Source organism: Papilio xuthus, unplaced genomic scaffold (assembly GCF_000836235.2).
Source record: "Papilio xuthus unplaced genomic scaffold, Pxut_1.1 DF828142.1, whole genome shotgun sequence".
NCBI classification, from domain to species: Eukaryota; Metazoa; Arthropoda; class Insecta; order Lepidoptera; family Papilionidae; genus Papilio; species Papilio xuthus.
The window spans coordinates 722,802-741,044 of NW_013530507.1; the positions used below are offsets into that span (position 1 = coordinate 722,802).

Sequence of the window (18,243 nt, forward strand, 5' to 3'; positions counted from 1 at the left end):
AAGCACCATCGCACACACCGCACACACGACCCGCAACAGATTGCTTGGCGAAAGATGCCGTCGATGCGATCGGCGCGTATTATGGACGCTCCGCTTTGTAAAATACAAAGCAAACTAAAATCTGTTGCGGGCCGTACGTACGGTGCGTCCGGTGCGTCCGGCGCGGGTCTGTGGACGCGTACCTTTAGTCACATTAAGGCAAGCACGCATTCTATGCTACACAGCTTATTGTTTGATAAATGGAAGTCAACATCCATACATGTATGTAAAATTTTGATATGTTACATAATTATATCATGAATTATATATTTATAAGTCATACTTGAAATGCATAAGCACCAAAACAAAATCTGTTTTAATAGAATTAGAAAAATAATAAATGAAAATACAGATCTTTTGTATTGTAAATATAAATATGCAAAAAAATGGAAATAATCTATCTGACATATGTCTAAAGGTTTTAAAATAAATGCTAGTCTTTTATAATTACAAATGTCTTTCAAGACTACTATCGTAAAGGGGTTGGCAGGACATTTCTCTTGGTTTGTCATTGTTTTTTTTTATACAGAATTTCCCTTAGTAAAATATATTACAATTAGTTATAAATATTTTTGTGATAACTCATTTTATATACATATTCTTTGTATATTTTGTAACTGGGTGGGTTATTATTTAAATCTAAATTTTAGAAATATTCACAAAAAAAGAATTAGAAAGGTATAAAAAACATATAAAACGTAAAAAATCTTTTGTCATCTTAAAACCAATTTTTACTTATAATTAGTCACTGAAATTAAATGAACACTTTATGTAAAAATACATATAATATATTAAAAATTATTTTTTTATTATTTATTGTTGGTTTCTGAGACCAAAACCTTTCGTCATCTATGTCATTATCTTTCACAGAACAAAGATAAAACAATGTTTTAATCGGCGATTTTGGTCTCAGAAAACCACGGTTAGTCCTGTAAGATTTTATCTTAATTATTCCAATTTTTTTATATAAAGCTCAATGTCAGCTGCCAGTCAATATAATTGACACAATTATTGTAAAAACAATACAAAACATATAATTGACACTTAAGTGAAGTATTTGTATAATATATAAGAATTGATATGTAAATAAAAGCAGTTTATATATTAAAATTGCAATGACGAAATACACGTAGTATGAGCCACAAATCTTAAGATAAAAGTGAACGCAGCATAAGTTATAGAGTGAGTGAGACAGCAATACGCAACATCTACTAGTGTGATAGAGAAAAATATACCTGTCGAAACATTATTCGTATACTCAATAAAAAGATTTGTGGCTTTGCTTTCCTTATCCTATATCAATTCAACGATACATTTTAATTTTTATTTAGTTTTATAATTTGAGATTCATTTACATTTCCAGTACTGTATATACTACCAGAGTTATTGTCATAAACTTACATGATGTTGGTAGCAGTGTTATGTGTGAGCGAGAGCGCGATATCCATGGCTTGCGAGGAGGGCGGCGAGTGTGAGCAGGACGCCTATAGCTGCGGGGCGCACGGCGGCGTTGTACACGGAGCAGTATGGACACTGCGAGGAGCCGCAGACCTCGCAGATATTCAGCAGGTAAGTTGGTAGCGCATCGAATATTGTCTCGTTAAATCGTTCTGTGTGAGAGATATCATGTTTTTATTGATTAGCAAATGCGTATGTTCCTTTTTTTGGGCATGAATTATGATTTTACTTTAAATAGACAACACAAAAATGTGTTAGTGACACATCCATGTCTTAAGTGAACCAACTGTTTGTTGACTGCAGAAACATGTGTAAAACCTGTTATACTTGTTTTTTCAAAATAGATGATAGTGATGACAGTTTGACATGTTTTTATACAGTATAAACTCAACTACACTTGAGTGAAACAATTTCGAATTAATATAACTTTGTTTTGTTACTAACCGGGTGCGTAGAAGTCATAGACGCGTATAGGCAGATGTCGCGACATGTTGGCCACGGGGAACCAGCGCTCCACCGTCACATTCACACAAGTCTGCTCGTGGTCCAACTAAGATAAAATATCACTATTAATATTATTATTACTTTAAATCTAGGGATAAAATATGACATAGTAGTAGAGTACAGATATAACAATATATAGATTTAACCCGCACTAAATTAATAATCTTTATATATATAATTCTTCTGTGAGTGTGTATGTCACTAAACTTCTCTCAAACGACTGGAGCGATTTTGATGAAATTTTTTGTGTGTGTTCAAGGGGATGGGAATGGTTTAGATTCACAATTTTCATCAAATATTAACTTCATATTAATTTATTCAAATTAAAGACGTGTAGACAGGACAACGTCTGTCGGGTCCGCTAGTTTTATATAAAAACAAAATCCATTGTGATTGTTTACCCGATCTGGAAATACATTCAAATAAACATCCTTTCATAATTCGCATTTATAATTTTAGTAAGATATTTGTATACTTACATAGTCAAAGTAGAAGAGTATTTTGTCAGGTTGGTACTTGGCTCTCTGAAGCGTTTGAACACGACGCGACAGTACGTAGGCATCGAGGCGCTGCTGCTGCACCAGGTAGCCCGTGGGGATGCCCACCTCCAGCACCGCCATTCCTGAACGTGGCGACTCCTCTAGCAGCGTCCAGCTATTGCCATAAATAGTTTAATACAGATAATCGAGTCCATCTGAGGTACAAAACTTATTGTTATCTGTTTTTTGTATAAGTGAAACACTTTTTACGAAAATTCTGTTTATAGTAGGAAGGTTGGCCATCAGCTACGTGCTTTTACATTTGAATGATATTTTTAAACAGTTTACTAGTATTGGTCTGACCGTACCTGGCGCAGGTGCGATAGTCGACATGCGACTGATTCCGTCCATAGAAGCGCGCCTGCGTGAGCAGCGAGAATGCGGGCGCGGGCGGCGGAGTCTGGAAGCGCGCCACGTCCACGTTGTACTGCACCGAGAGCTGCAGCAGCGCGTACCCCGCGCCACGCGCTGTCACCTTCACCGTGCCCCACGCCTCCGGGATCTACATCACATACAAACACATACATACATACACACCAGAGAATTTTAAGTCTATTACTCTTTAGAACCAATTTTGATGGCTCTTTTAACTGACGTGACTTGACATGTATGTAGAAATATGTTACATTTATTGGAAGTGACTTAACAGTAATGATGGCCATTTGACACTAGATGGCGCTGCAAGGGTAAATACAGAAGCACTACATACCTGTATGGTGTGCATGTGTGCGAGGTGGTCGTTGGAGAGTGTGAGTGTGCGCGCGGCGCCACGCAGCGCCACCGCCTCCACGGACACACTGAGCGCGCTCACGTCACGCAGCCGCTTGCGGTTCGTGTACTCGATCAGCGCGCGCAGCGCTATGTACGTATCCTGAGAAAAATATTAGACTTATAAGATATTAGGCATGACATTTAACCACAAAATGATTCACAAATCAATATTCTGGTAGATTAATAATGAAACTCTAAAGCTGCTAAATACTTGGTGACAAAAGATAGTTAACCTATTTCACGCAATGTACCTGAGTGGATGCCCAGCCGCCGTCCTTGAGGCGCTGCGCGTTGAGCCACATGACAATAGGCTCGTTGTTGTCCTGGTGGTCCATGCAGGCGAGCAGCGCGTACGCGGTGGCGGCGATGTTGTTGGAGTCATATTTGTACGGTAATCGCGGCAACAGGAACGGTTTCTGGTTCTCCATCTTGAAAGGCGGCTGCGGCACCGGCTCTTTACCCCAGTACACTAGACCACCTGCAAGAATACATTACAGATTAAAAAAAATCTTATGATTTGAAAAGCCAATACTATCATAGAGTAGTAGTAGTGCAGTAAATAATTTTTTTATCTAAGAATTTCGATACGATAACAAACGATTTTAAATGATTCTATCAAATTACTAAATCAACATTTACGATGTATTTACCATGGATTTTCACCCAAAAAACTCCAATATAAAACAAATTATTAATTCTGTTTTTTTTAAAGAGAATGTGCAAGGAAACTAGGATATTGTTTGTATGTGTACCTTCTGAGCGTTGGCGTCGTTTAAGCAGTCTATAGGCGTGCTCGGAGCTGGGCGCCTTGCTGACTGTGAGCGCGTAGGCGACGAGCGCGAGTGCGTACGGCGACCCGTACTCCTCCAGCAGCTTGAGATTCTTCTCCAGCCAAGTGATGCCGTTGCGTTGAGCTTGTGCCACGCGCGCGCTCAGAGCCTGCATTATATTAATATTTTTACTTTATGCTATAAAAAAAGGAAAATATGTGGATCAATATGACCTCAAACTATGATGAGACTTTACCTCTTTAAATCCGATATCCTTTAAGTTCTTCACAGTTTCCAGTGTGATAACGACTTGTGCTGTGAGAGTCACATTCCGCTGCAGTATTATTGAATCGTTCACCTTATAACAAACAAAAAGAGATTTTAATATACAAAGGCGAAAGATGAGAGCGATGACTTTCATTCACATCTGTTCATCCATTGAGAATTTGCATAGCAACAAACATCTATACAAACTTTGATTTTTTTTAATTCATTATTTTATTGTAAGATATTGTGATATTAAAATTGTATTGGAGACCAAAGCAAGTATAAGTTAGTTACCTCGACGCCGATGTTGGCGGCTCCTCGGAAGAGTCCAGAGTTGGCGGGCACTGCGATAGTGGCGTTGGCGTTGCGGTCCGGAGACCACGTCACCTCGTAGAATGCACCTTCGGGAGTCTGGTGCTCCAGCAGCCAAGATACCGCCATTGATATCACCTGCATACATAAAAACACATAGAGCATTAGAAGAGAAATAATAAAGGTTCAAAACTCGAAATGAAATCACTGAGAAGTGAATATTGAATCTATAGGCCCATTATTTTATTATATCCCCACACTCTGTTAAATCTCCCTTAGTGCCCAATTTACGAATATGAGTTGTTGAGTGATTTTGTAAATCATTTCTGATTAAAAGCATAAGAATTTGAACAGCATACAACTCACATCAGGGTCAATGTAGATATAGTTTTCCCATTCATTGAATGACGCCTCTTGGAATATCTTAGCGCAGAATGATGTCAGCCACACACTCGAAGCGGATTGATTCCTAAAACAAGACAAAAATAAAATTAAACGCGACAACACTAACTTAACGATTTATCATTGGTTTCTGAAACATAAATCCCCGTTCCAAATATTTTGTTATCTCTATTTTATTAGGGGCGATGACATGTTTTATGGAGAGTGTAGCTGTCGCCCGTGACTTCGTCTGGCCGGAGTTAATAAAAAGAATATGTTCCATATTATGCCAAAGTTCATCGAGATCCATTCGGCAGGTCTGGAGATACTTTCAAACTAACATCCATCCTTCTAAACATTCGCATTTGCACGATTAGTACGATTTTAGTCTTAGAAATCAATGGTAAATAGGTTAGCAACATGTTTCGTATTCATGTTTCGAAACTGCAAACAGTTGTATAATACTGACCAGTCGCTGCGGAACAAACTGAAGGAGCCATCAGGCTTCATGAAGGAGAGCTGTCGCTGGTAGAGGACGTTCATGTGGGCGAATGCGTCGCGCTCCAGCGTGCGGTTGCGCTGGTTGGTCAATCGCATGTACAGCGTCAGGTACATGTTCGCCGCGAAACTGAACATGTTCTGTTCGCCGGAGTCCTGTACACACAATGCGCAATGTTAAGCACTCGAATAAGCATTTTATAATAATTCTAAATAGATTAAGTAAATAAAGTAAGGTCCTACTGCCACCATTATATTTAGACTAAACCTAGTTATTTAAGCCATTTTGTAACTAATTATCAGTTTATTTTCTTATTGTATAAGGCTTTTTCAGTATCTGAATAAATTATTAAATAAATTATGTTTTAATAAAATGCTATTACAAATACACAGTAAGTATGAAACAATCAAATTAAATGAAATATGCAATTACCATTGGTAAATCAAGTAAACTGGTAGCATTAACAGGCATGGTCGGGAAGAGAGGACCAACAACATCCCCTACGACAGTAACTCGCGCGATATTCGATCCGAACACGTAGTAGCGGTCCACCTCGTACGGTATGATGGGTGTCTCCGTCACGTTGACGTGCATGTATTGGAACACGTAGGCACGGTTAGACAAGTCGAGCAACACCGATTGGTGACGATACTGGGGTATGCCGTCCGCCTGCGAACATACAAAGTATAAACATTATTTTTATGCACGATTATGATTATATACATAAATAAAATATAAATAATTAAATGCGTTTTTGTTTACTACATATTTACTTTATCCTTCACAATAAAAATTAAAATATGTGAAAAAATACCCAAAAATATTCGCAGTCATGTAACAGAGAATATAGATGGCGTTGTACCTCAACAAGTATCTCCTTGGTGTAGTGGTGCTGGCCCTGCAGCGTGGCGGCGTGTAGATTCACACGCACGCGGCCGAGGCGCGCGGCCACCACGGGCACGTGTACAGTGGCAGCATCGCCCGCGCTCACATACACGAAGAACTGGTGCTCGCCGAACGAGGTGCGCGGGTTGTATGAACGCACCTAACAATACAAATCGCATATTTATATATTGTTTCATAAACAATGGTCTCTTGACATTGACTACGAAACCATGATCAAATGATGTTTTCAGATTCAACATTATATAAACTGAATATTCATTCAGCTTAATACATTGAAAGTCAAAACTAAGAAATTAAAATCAAAATTCCTGAAAAAAGAAATACTCGTATGTAGAAACAATACTCACAATGCCATTTTCCTCGACGTGTACGAACTTGTAGTCGGGCGAGGCTTCTAGTACGACAACCGCCTCAATGGCTTGCGGCTGGTAGTTAAAAACAACAACGCGCAGACCAAGCTGTTCGCCCTGCTTACACCGGTCGGGGCCCTCTACTTGGATGAAGAACGGCAGCACACCGTCGTACTACGGAAACAATAATATATGATGTATAGATATGTTGAAATTCAGTCAAAACTTAAAGTTCAAAAAGTAGTTGCAATGTCTTCAAAGAGTCGTAAAATTAGTACAAAGGGTTTTTTCTACGAGAAAAATACATTTGCTAGTTAAGTGTTATGTTATATATAATTTGATAATCTCACCCTGACAGGCGTATTGAGTACGCCAAATCCTAGCACGTCAGACATACTGAAGGCGGAGATGGTCCATCGTGCGGGTGTGCGCGGCACGTCCGCGGTGAACACGTAGCGGCCGTGCGGGCCGATGTTCACGTCACGCCACAGCCACGCGTTCTCGTACTGACGCTGCACGCGGTTGAACCGGAACTTGCGGAAGTGGCTCAGCGAGAAGCTATCGTCGTGCTCGCCTACAATTAAAACATCAAAAGTTAATATGACGGAATCTGATTAATGACGTAAAAGTTGTTGAGGCAAGTGGTGAGATTTAAATGAATATATTCAATCCTGCAAATAATGTATTCTATCAGTTAATAAATATCGTGGCATGATTCGTTAAGAAATAAACTAGACCGAGTGATCCTAGCAAGAAAAAATAAATTTTAATGTGCAACTAGTGTTACGTACAGCTGGCCTCGTCGGTGCGGTCGGCGCAGTCGGGCATGCCATCGCAGTGCTTCTCTCGCGGATAGCAGCCGCCGTCCAAGCACTCTGCCAGACCCAGCGAGGCATTGCACACGCTGTGCCGCCGCGTCACCGGCACGTCACTGAACACCACCAGACCTGCATATCTGCAAAACGAACAATCCTTCTTAAAATCTGTATTAACATTTGGTTATCATCGATGGTTGCATCATTATAAAATATTTGTTCGAATTGTATAAATTGAACGTAATTGTCGTCACATTTCTTATATTATATTTAGAAAAATATAATGTAAAGATTATAACTTACTCGAAGGTCCTGTTGGCGTCAATGCCGAAGCTGGAGGAGGGGAAGTACACGAGGTGGTCTGGGTCGCCGAAGTGCGAGCGGAACGTGTATGCAAACGTGCCATTGCTCGACTCGTCAAAATGAGACATCTTTGATATCACCTGTTAATGTTACAAATGTTATAACATTGTGTCCAACACGACTTTTTATAAAAAAAAAACTACGAAATGTTACTAGAAAAGTAAACTGCATGCTAGCCATTACACTATTATGTGTATTGTCAGAATATTTTTTGAACCTTAGCGTATGTGAGCTCGTTGCCAGCCTGCATTGTGTAGAAGGCGTCGTCAATGCCGGAGAGGCCGACGTACGCGCCGGGCTCGCCGTAGATCGCCACCTCCACGCGTTCGCCCGTACGGTGCTTGCGGTTATTGATGAACACCGTGAACTGCATATAACACAAAAACCATATAGAAATGAACTATTAAAATCCTACTATATACTTGAACACTTAAATAAAGCAATATATGATCTCACGTTATTCCTGGAGATGCCGTTGACAGGAAAGGTGAGCGAGTCAGCCAGCAGATGGCCGCGACGCTGCGCAGCCCACACCAGCAGTGTGGCCACCGGCGCCATCTCCGCCGACAGCACCACTGCGAACGTACGCACACCTTCCTGTAAGTAACACAATATTATAACCATGAGTCTCCATTACCGAAACTTCTGAATAAAACACTAAAACAATAAATAAGTCTCCATATTTTAAAAATGTACATCTTGAGTACATAACTATTTTTATGAAGTAATATACCTGCATAATTTCTTGTCCACTTGTCAGAATAATGCCTTTGGACATGACGACATAACTGAACGACTCCATGAAGAAGTTGCTCTGCACGTGGAATATTATGTACTCGCCCACCTGTAACATATTTTGTATTAATATTTTTCGGTTAGTTAAACTGTTGAACGGCTACACCGTTGATGCAAGAGACATTAAAAATTTGAATTATTTCTTTTAATTATTCCATGAAAATAGTCGAATGGTGAGATTAGAATCCGTAATGAATCGCCCGTGCTCTTAAACATTAGACTATTGTCGTTAAATAAACTAGGAACAAAACGTGAAACACACTCTAGCATCAGTGGTACTGGTAGAGACTCTCAGATGGTGGTTGTTGGGGCTGTAGTGAGGCACGAAGTGCACCTCAGCTGCCGCGCGTCCGCCCACTGCGTCCCCGAGCTGCGCGCTGAGCCGCACGCCGGTTATACCAGCTAGTACCTCCCGGTAGTTTGGGTCGTTTTCGAGCTCTGGAAACAAATAAAAACTATGATTAAATTGCATTAAAAGTGATAAGAAATGCTGCCTATACAAAACCCCATATGCCTCATCTAAGGAGAAAAAAAAATACTCAAAACTGATCTATCTTTTTTTACGTATAACATTTTTAGTTTTTAATTTCATATTATTTTTAACCAAAAAAATAAGACTACGTATAAAACTACTTGTAAAAAGTCTAGTACAAAATTAAATCTAAAAAGTAGGTTAGTCATTCTTACTGAGTAGTTTGTATAGATCCAGGCGCAGATGCCATACGGCGTCGTGTCCGGGCGCGAGCGTGGGCCGCTGCGGTTCTATACCGCCGCCGCGTCCCTCCACCTGCACGTTCACCAGCAGCGACACGCCCGCCGCCTGCCACTGCGGCAGCGGAGACCCGTCGTGGTACGACACCACCATCTGGTGACAAATACCATATATGATCTTATCTTTCTTAAATAAGCGTTAATAATAAAAAAAAGAAAACATTATCAACTATTAGCAATTTTAGAAACTTTATGATGCATTACATGACTCTCTTATACTCATAGAATTGCTACTGCTATTGTATTGCCATTGGTTTAGTTCTTAACATAAATAAGGTAATACATCGCTAAAAACTTACATAAACATCAAAAGGCATAGCAGGTTTGAACACTTGCAGGGAACCTCCTAGGAAAGTAACTGCTAAGGAAGAGTTAAATATCCTGGCGATACTATAGCCTTCTATGACGTCATCGAGGAAGGGATCCCCCACTGAAGCTGTGATGATGACCTCGACACCGTCTAATGTGGGCACCAACTGGGCTAACTCCGACATTGGGTATTTGAAGTCATATGTGCCGTTGAACTGTTGAAATAAAATAGACAACATGAAAATTGAAAAAAAAAACAGTAAATATTGAAAAATCTCTTTACAAAAAAGATAGATTTTTCCTTAACTTTTCTTTGACACCAATGTTGAGATCTCGAATGTAATAAACAACACCGGTTGCTAAAGGGACATTCCAACACCTCAAATTATATTAAATAAATATTAATAGGATATTACATTAATTCAATTTAAGTTTTAGTTTTCAGAAACCCAGCATAACGGTTCATCACATAGATTACTTACAAATCTGAGATACGGCAAGCGCATATTGTAGGGGTCGTTGTAATAGTTCCCATAGGAGGAGGTGGAGTACGTGTTGTAGTTGGGGTTGTCTGCGCCCTGCACCGCCAGCTGCACGGGGTCCGGCTTCGGCATCCAGAACGGGAACTTTTCATCCTGACAATGACAATAATACAAATCAAATGTTGTGTGTAATATAATATTATAAAGAGGAACGATTTGATTGTTTGTTTGCATTGAATAGGCTCTGAAACTATTGGCCCGATTTGAAAAAAATAATCATATCTGGAATTTGGTTTCTTAGTTACCATCCCTATTTATCTCTATTTACTTTGACAAATGTGACGTTAGAGGTGCTAGGTAACAAGCACTGAAACTATAATTCAAAGTCTTGACGGTGGACATTCAGAGTTTTTTTTTAAATATTTAATGTAGTACTTACAAAGTTAAATAGCCTAGTGTAGACCTTCTGCGGATCGTACCACCAGTCAGGCTGATCGAGCTGGTTGGGCTGGCCGGGCAGGTGGCGCACGTCCGCGGGGCCGTGTCTGTCGTCTGTGTACTCGTACTGGTACGTCTCGTTGTACAAATACGGGTTGAAGTTTTGACGTACTGTATAAATATTACAAACGAATATGAACATATATCGGACAACGTACTTCTTTTTAATTTAATCAAATGCAATTTTCAGTTACTTTGATATGAGTACTTGCTTCTCTCTACTTGATCGACTCGCCTTGCGAGTTCACTTGAAACATATTAACTTAGAAGTACTAACACTTACTGCTTAGTCACTTTGTATCATTAGTACAGATTTAGCACACAATTTTTTTATCAAGAGACTTCCTTAGTGAGCAAATAATGACAGAATGCGAGAGTTGTTACCTCTGGTATACTGATTGGTGGGATATGTGCCGTATGCGCCAGGCTGTCCTCTGTTGTTGAACTGTCCCTGTGTAAAGTATCGCGGCCGGTACTGCGGTATGGGGCGCACAGTTGCCTTCAGCGTGAGGTTGCCGCGGACTGGCGCACCAGACGTGTAGTTGGCCATTATACGACCGTGGATGAACGGCTCCGTGTTGAAGAAGAACGCTGGCATTGTTACGTTCACCTGGAAGTGTAATTAACTTGAGTGGTGTGGTATGTTTTAAATCTAGTATGGCTAAATAACTCAATTGAATAGTATTTTAGTAGAAGTAATCCTATTCTTTACTCAATATGATTCTCACCGGACACCCCTTCCTTATGCCCAATAAAGAATTAAAAAATAAACATAACAGAAAACACTTTTCAAAGGGTTTTTTTAGTTTGAACAAAATTTCGTTTTTTTTCTTTCAAATATGTAGTTTGATATTCGAAACCATAATCACTAAGAAATATTTGTATAATTGTGCCATTGCAATTCATAAACAGTTTCTTAGTATAGTAATATTTACCTCGTATCTGGTCTGGTAGTACTCCTCGACGAGGAAGTGCGCGATCTCCATTTGTCCGAGGGCCTCGACACGCACCGCCCACTCGCCGTACTGCGGCTGGTCCGACATCTGGTACTGCAGGCTCACCGTACCAAAGTTACTCTGAAACATACTAGTTAATAAGTGCTTGACTACACCGGACCGAAATATAAACGACCAGGTTCGATCATCGCCATGTCCGCCCTCATAGGGCTACCCTAACTCGGGTTAGCTCCGAGCTCTTCAATGGGGGAACACATGGAAATATGACAGATCTTATTTCTTTTATATGAAGACCCTAGAAAATGGCAATAAGTGTGCTCTACCCCTAGACATCTGCAAAAATCTGTTGCAGATTCATTGCCTATCTTAAATCGACAGGGGATAAAATGAAAAATGGATTTTCCCCCGTCAATCATATCATCCCTTCCTATTTTCTTCTTATTACAAAAAGGTAAGAAGTAAAAACCTAAATTGACATCTGGAATAATTTTAAGAAATAAAACAAGGATTCAATGACATGAATATAGTTATAACAAGATATGTACTACTCCATAATGTAGCATGTTATGTAGCATGAGTTTAATTTCACTATTGTCTTGGTCAAAGAACACTCAATGCATACAAACAACCACTCAGAAATAAGTCTCTGTTTCACAATTCATACTTAAATAACCATTAGCATTGTGATCTATATATACAAGACCACCTGAGGTGAAAATTGTTAATAAATGCTACATAAGCTTGTCAAAGCTTTTTTTTTACATCATAAGGTGGCAAACGAGCGAACAGCCACCTGAAGTCGCTGAAATAGCGAAGTGACCGTTGTCCATAGACATATGCAATTGTATATGCGTTGCCTTTAATCGACGGAGAGGATGCACCGAAAGAAAAAATATTTTCCCTTTCCATGCATCCCCTCATCCGGAAAGTCCACTTCCACTTCCCATCTTTTTTTTATAAAAAAAAAGGCTGGGAAGGGAATGAGGACTAATTTAGGCCTCCGGGACGCACACTCATCAGACGAAACGCGGTATTGCTTCTACTTGACGCCTGTCTTCTGTGTGGTCGTGGTATTTCACCGGGCGAGCCGGGCCGATTCGTGCGAACATGTTAAAGTGAGCTCTACCACTGTTACAACTAATGTTAATAACTAACCTGTCTTGAGAGCCATCTCTTCATAATTCTACCGCTGGGATCTAAGATGTAAACGTCAATGGCACGACCAAAAGCCTTCAGTTCTGTGTTGATTGGTATTATACGGAATTTCACTGTAAATTTTACAAAAAAGATTTAATTACACATTTAGAATTAAATAGTCAGCCACAACTCCGTCCGCGCGGAGTTGTATGTGCCTATGTGTCCTTCCAGATTATGTTATACATCTGTGCCAAATTTCAGCGAGATCCATGTAGCAGTTCGGGAGATACCTTCTAACAAACATCCATCCATTCAAACATTCATTTATAACATTAGTAAGATATTATAATTTCCAGAAAATTCATTAAATATATTGTCAGAGGTAATGGCCGACTACCATAGTGTTGTCACATACCAGTTTGTCCCTGTTTGTAGACAGGTTTGTCCATCTGTATGAATATGGTCATGAATCTATTCGAAAAAGAAAGCTGGGTCTCGTTGATGAAGGCTCGTCCGCCGAACGGGTCATCTAGGTATAGCCCCTCCACGCGCAGCTTGTAGTCACCCCCCACTGATGTGGCTGGCACCTGAGCATCAAAAACATCATATAAGCTAACTAATTTGAAAATTATTATTCAAAAGATGTCTTATTGGAAGCTATTTATATTTACAAATAGAAAACATTTTGATAATTGCTTTATCATCTTTTAAAATTTTACACCTTCGCTCGGAGTCATGAAGGTGATGGTTATGAAGACCATCTTTTAGAGTTGATTTCTCAAACAAATGAAAATCAATAGTTATAAATTTTATTCCAATTCGACACTCATATCAAACATGATTTATTTGTCGGTATGTAACGGCTGGTCATTGTGCGTGCCCGCTCAGTCACGAGTCCGTTGTCGCTGACTGGTTCATTGTGCACAATTGACAAAGGCCGACCGCACGACATCAATCATAATTTGATGTTTGTGCATTATTGCAAGAATATAGCTATAGTTATGTTACGTATTTCCACATTTGACCCCAAAGGTTTTATAAGTTAGAAATCTTCTTAAAAACCTGTCCATCTCTTGTTAAAGAAATAGATCAGCAAATTGTTGGAATGTATTTACCCTCATGTTTAGTGTTTCGGGCACTCCTTCCTTGACCTTCTCGATGACGTCAGCAATTTCGACGCCATTACGCGAGATAGATGCGCGGATGGTCATCTGTAGGCGCGCGCGCAGGATGTTAGCCGAGATCTTGTATATTTGACCAGGCCGCACCATACGGGACGCCACTATGAAGTATGTACTGAAAATACCATAACAATTAGTTTCATAAAGTAATTTCAAATAGGCTAACCATAATGGTTAATTGAGCATTTAGCTCTGACACGTCTTCTGAATTCTGATTGCATAAAAGATTGAGTAAAGATGTTTGTTATGAAAATAAAACACTCACGCTTCATTTATGATGACGCTGTCATGTTCAAGTTCCGAACTCTTGAACGATGGGCTGTAACTCCTGCCAGAGTCCCAGCTGGGTTTCGGCGTGTTATCCACACCGTAAGGGTTCTGGTACGTCTGGTCATTACGGCTGTCGTACTGTCCGTACTGATTCCGGTTCGGTTCGAATTGGTTTATGTCGTACTGATTACGATTCGGTAACCTCCGGTTTGGATCATACGGATTGTCGTACTGGTTGTTGTAGTAATCATTTGTCGGGTTCTGAACATCTGGATTGTAAGTTGGCGTGGCATAGTCCTGACCCGTGCATATATGTAGAGTTAATATCAGTGTCAGGTATAAACCTATGTGAGTCATTGTTCAGTCTTTTAGGGCTACCTGTAACAAGAAATTGACGTAAATAAAAGATGTTCATGCCAAGTCCTTAGCGAATTTTACTTTTTCATACACTTTATAAGATCAAAAAGTGCCTCTTTTCAATATATTATAGTCGTAAGAGCTTTTTTTTACATTTACGTAAAAACCCAGTGACAGGCATTCACTAAGGAAACCTATTTTCCCATACTCAATTGGATTAAGGATATTACGCGCCACTGTCTGAGACGTAATTTTCTAGCGGGTTGACCCGTATAAAAATCGGGGTAATTCAATACCTTTAAATTGGCTTTCAACAATTACTGTTTGAACTTTAATACCACCTGAATTGTAGCTGCATCATGTAGCTGCATCATGAAGAACATCGCTAAATTCAAACGAAATGTTTTGAATTTGTCGAATATATTTCAGTTAACGAGGCGACTCATTTACAATGTTAATATATCTAATATATTCTCCCATGTTTGTAACCTAATTTTAAGCTTATCGTAGATATAAACCATCAGAATTCTTAAAAACCGGTCAGCCGGCATACGGAAATATAATACACGCAGAACGCTGCAGTTCATCAGTTAACGATGCTATACTTTCCGTTAGCATTTAGTCCCCTTTTCCACCAATGTGACCAGTAGCGTATATCGGACTAATCGCAGCTGTTATTTTTTTAAATGACTACAGATGTCGACATAGGAATAGCGCGCGGCAATAATCGCGCGAGTGGAAAATGGTCTTAACACTGGCAGATCTGAACATCAAATCTCAGACACATTTTACTTATAGAACATACTGCTCTAGTCAAATATTCTATTTTTTTATATAATGGAAATCGTCAATAGCCTAATGGTTAAGGATACGGATTTCCGATGACGAGGTCGGGGGTTCGAATCCCGCCATTCGACTATTGTCGTAAACCATATCCTAGTACAAGCCTAGAGCTTAGTTGGAATGGTAAAAGAAATATTAGTAAATTTAAAAAAAAAACTGCTAATATTTTTTATAAAAAAAAAAATGATTTTCCATTGCAATACTGTAACATACAGATTATAAATGTATAATAGACTATTGCATTTGCAACAGCTGACATACATCTGTTTGGAGCTGAATAATTATTTAAAAAAACATTAATTTTATATGTTACAAAGACAATAGATAAATGCATACTTCAATCATCATCAGCCACAAGCTTGGACCCTACCCTGAAAGGGTTGACTTGGCCATTGTCAACCACGCTGGCCCTGTGGGGGTTAGTAGACTACATAAATATCTTTGTATTTCTTTGCAAATTTGCACAAATTGCATCAAAATGTTTTCCTTTTACCATAAGAACATTGGATAAATTAACATATGAAAATAAAAAAACACATTGGTACTTGGTGGGATTCGAACCCAGGACCTGCGAATTACAAATCTAGAGGTTAACTCCTGCGCGCCTGATGCGCTTTACTACAATATACTGTAAGTATTTATAATATTAGTAATTAAAATAGACAAAACCATATCTTTAATATAACCATTCAACATAGTGCAGTGCAGAGGCTCCACTAAAAATAAACACTCATTTGGGTTAAGTAACTGGCAGCTAGTCAGGATTGATGGGCCAACAGTTTAATCTATTTTTAAAATGTTTAACTATGAACTGAAAATTACAATGTTAATTATATTTCGGATAAATTACTGCTACATTATATGGTCTTAAATAATAATTCAAATTTTCTAAAGATTTTTGTTCTATTTATTTTTCAAGCTTTGAAAATATTTTAGTTTTATTTCTTTTGAGCCTTGTGAGTTTGAATGTGAATTTATACTGAAAAAATAAAATTATTGTCAGGTCAATTCAAAGCCACTTTATCTATCTTCTTTTTTGTATACTTAAACATCAATGTTTTATATTTGTCTAACATGTATTCCTAAATCAATGGGCAGGCAAAATTTTTGATTACTTATTCTTAGCATGCCCATGATGGTATAAAAAGCTCTAAATGTTTAAAAATAAAATAAAGTTTTTATCTTTACTAATTCAATCTCTGTACATTATCAGTTTTATAACATTAACAACTTTTATACTATGAATCTTATAGGATTTCATGTAATAGATTAAAATCTAATAGCTATTCCTCAAAACGCTCAAATATTGCGCGAATTGATATAGTGGTATAATAGATTCTCTCTGTTGTCTCGTATTAACATATGTCGGCATTTTAAAATGTGTGATGGTAAAAGTTACTTTTCGAGCAAAACTATATTTTTGTAAATCACGGTTAACATTTTTCGCATACTTAAATTATCGTAACGAAAAATGATGTAAAACAAGTTTCGAATTAAGATCGTTAAGGAACGTAAACAATGCGGAAATAATCACGGACTAGAGGGAATTCAAATGGCTAATATTTTACAGATAACACTAACACTTCTAAAAGCTTTATCTATAATATAAATTAATCAATTCCATATATTATTTTCATAATAACATCATAATACTTAACCTGAAGTTAACGCCCATGGAAACGCCTGGTTTTTCAAACACTGAACGTTAAAATGCAACGACTCACTTCACTACCACACTGTAATTAAAATAATGAATTCCTTAATATAAAGTTTAACTATGTTGCTGTTTGTAATTCATTGAAATAGTTATTTAAACCAAACAAACAAGATTGTTACACGGTGTCATTACTCACTTCATTTATGAAAGAAAAAGATGCAAGAAAGTAAACTCGCGCAAGCGCACCGCACCACGCCCGTCCAGATTAAAAAGTTAAAGACCGGTAATCGGAAAATTGCGGATAATCGTCAAAAAAGTAATCGAAAAGAAGTTATTAAATCATTAATAAAATTATTACAAATTTTTATTAATACTGATATAAAAACAAATTAACTTATTTATTTTTATTTGTATGGTCTAAATTTAGATTTTTTTATTTTAAACTCAATCCTTGCAATACTATCTGCTGGTTCTGCCAGCACTGGCAACACACGAAAATTTAAAAAGCAATTTGCCTTTGAAAAGCATTTATAAATGCACTTAAAATTTTTATATAATAACTATAACTGTCGACTCCGTCCGAGTGGAATTAAATAAAACTTAGTTAGCCTATATGTTGTACATCAACATCATTACCAAATTTAATTGAGATCCGGTTTGGATATTTTTTCTAACAAACATCCACCCATATATTTACAGTTTCGCAATTTATACTATTAGTTCGATATGTTAAAATTAAAAAGTTCGAATTTTGATTGTCCATTCTAATGAATTATTTGTATGAAAATGTGCACTGTAAACTTAACGGTAGGTTTTTAAAAAACGTTTTTATTATTTAGTGGTTCTTTACCAGTGGTAGAGACAGCAACAATGGTAAGCACGAATAGGTCGACACTACCGGTGAAATACCACGACCACCGATAAGACTGACGACAGACAGACAGTGGAAACGATTCCGCATATCGCCCGAGGCCTAATTTTGTTTCTTTTCACCTTCCCACCCTTTTCTTGTA

At 38.3% G+C, this 18,243-nt stretch overlaps 1 protein-coding gene across 1 annotated transcript; it reads right to left on the reverse strand.

Annotated features, from left to right (window-relative positions):
• Positions 1–996: 996 nt before the first annotated feature.
• On the reverse strand, positions 997–17,468 carry Mcr (macroglobulin complement-related). Its single transcript, XM_013307486.1, has 32 exons — positions 17,232–17,468; positions 14,369–14,751; positions 14,038–14,218; positions 13,338–13,509; positions 12,941–13,053; positions 11,765–11,905; positions 11,214–11,439; positions 10,771–10,940; positions 10,332–10,484; positions 9,840–10,064; positions 9,457–9,634; positions 9,032–9,207; positions 8,708–8,818; positions 8,431–8,571; positions 8,192–8,341; positions 7,915–8,054; positions 7,588–7,751; positions 7,147–7,370; positions 6,794–6,970; positions 6,403–6,585; positions 5,973–6,209; positions 5,511–5,695; positions 5,027–5,129; positions 4,643–4,798; positions 4,338–4,439; positions 4,064–4,250; positions 3,563–3,789; positions 3,250–3,411; positions 2,849–3,042; positions 2,481–2,655; positions 1,942–2,047; positions 997–1,649 (listed from the first exon to the last, which is right to left on the reverse strand). Exons 2-32 carry the CDS (start codon positions 14,728–14,730, stop codon positions 1,459–1,461), a joined length of 5,412 nt encoding a protein of 1,803 aa, XP_013162940.1. The 5' UTR covers positions 14,731–14,751; positions 17,232–17,468; the 3' UTR covers positions 997–1,458.
• Positions 17,469–18,243: the final 775 nt, after the last annotated feature.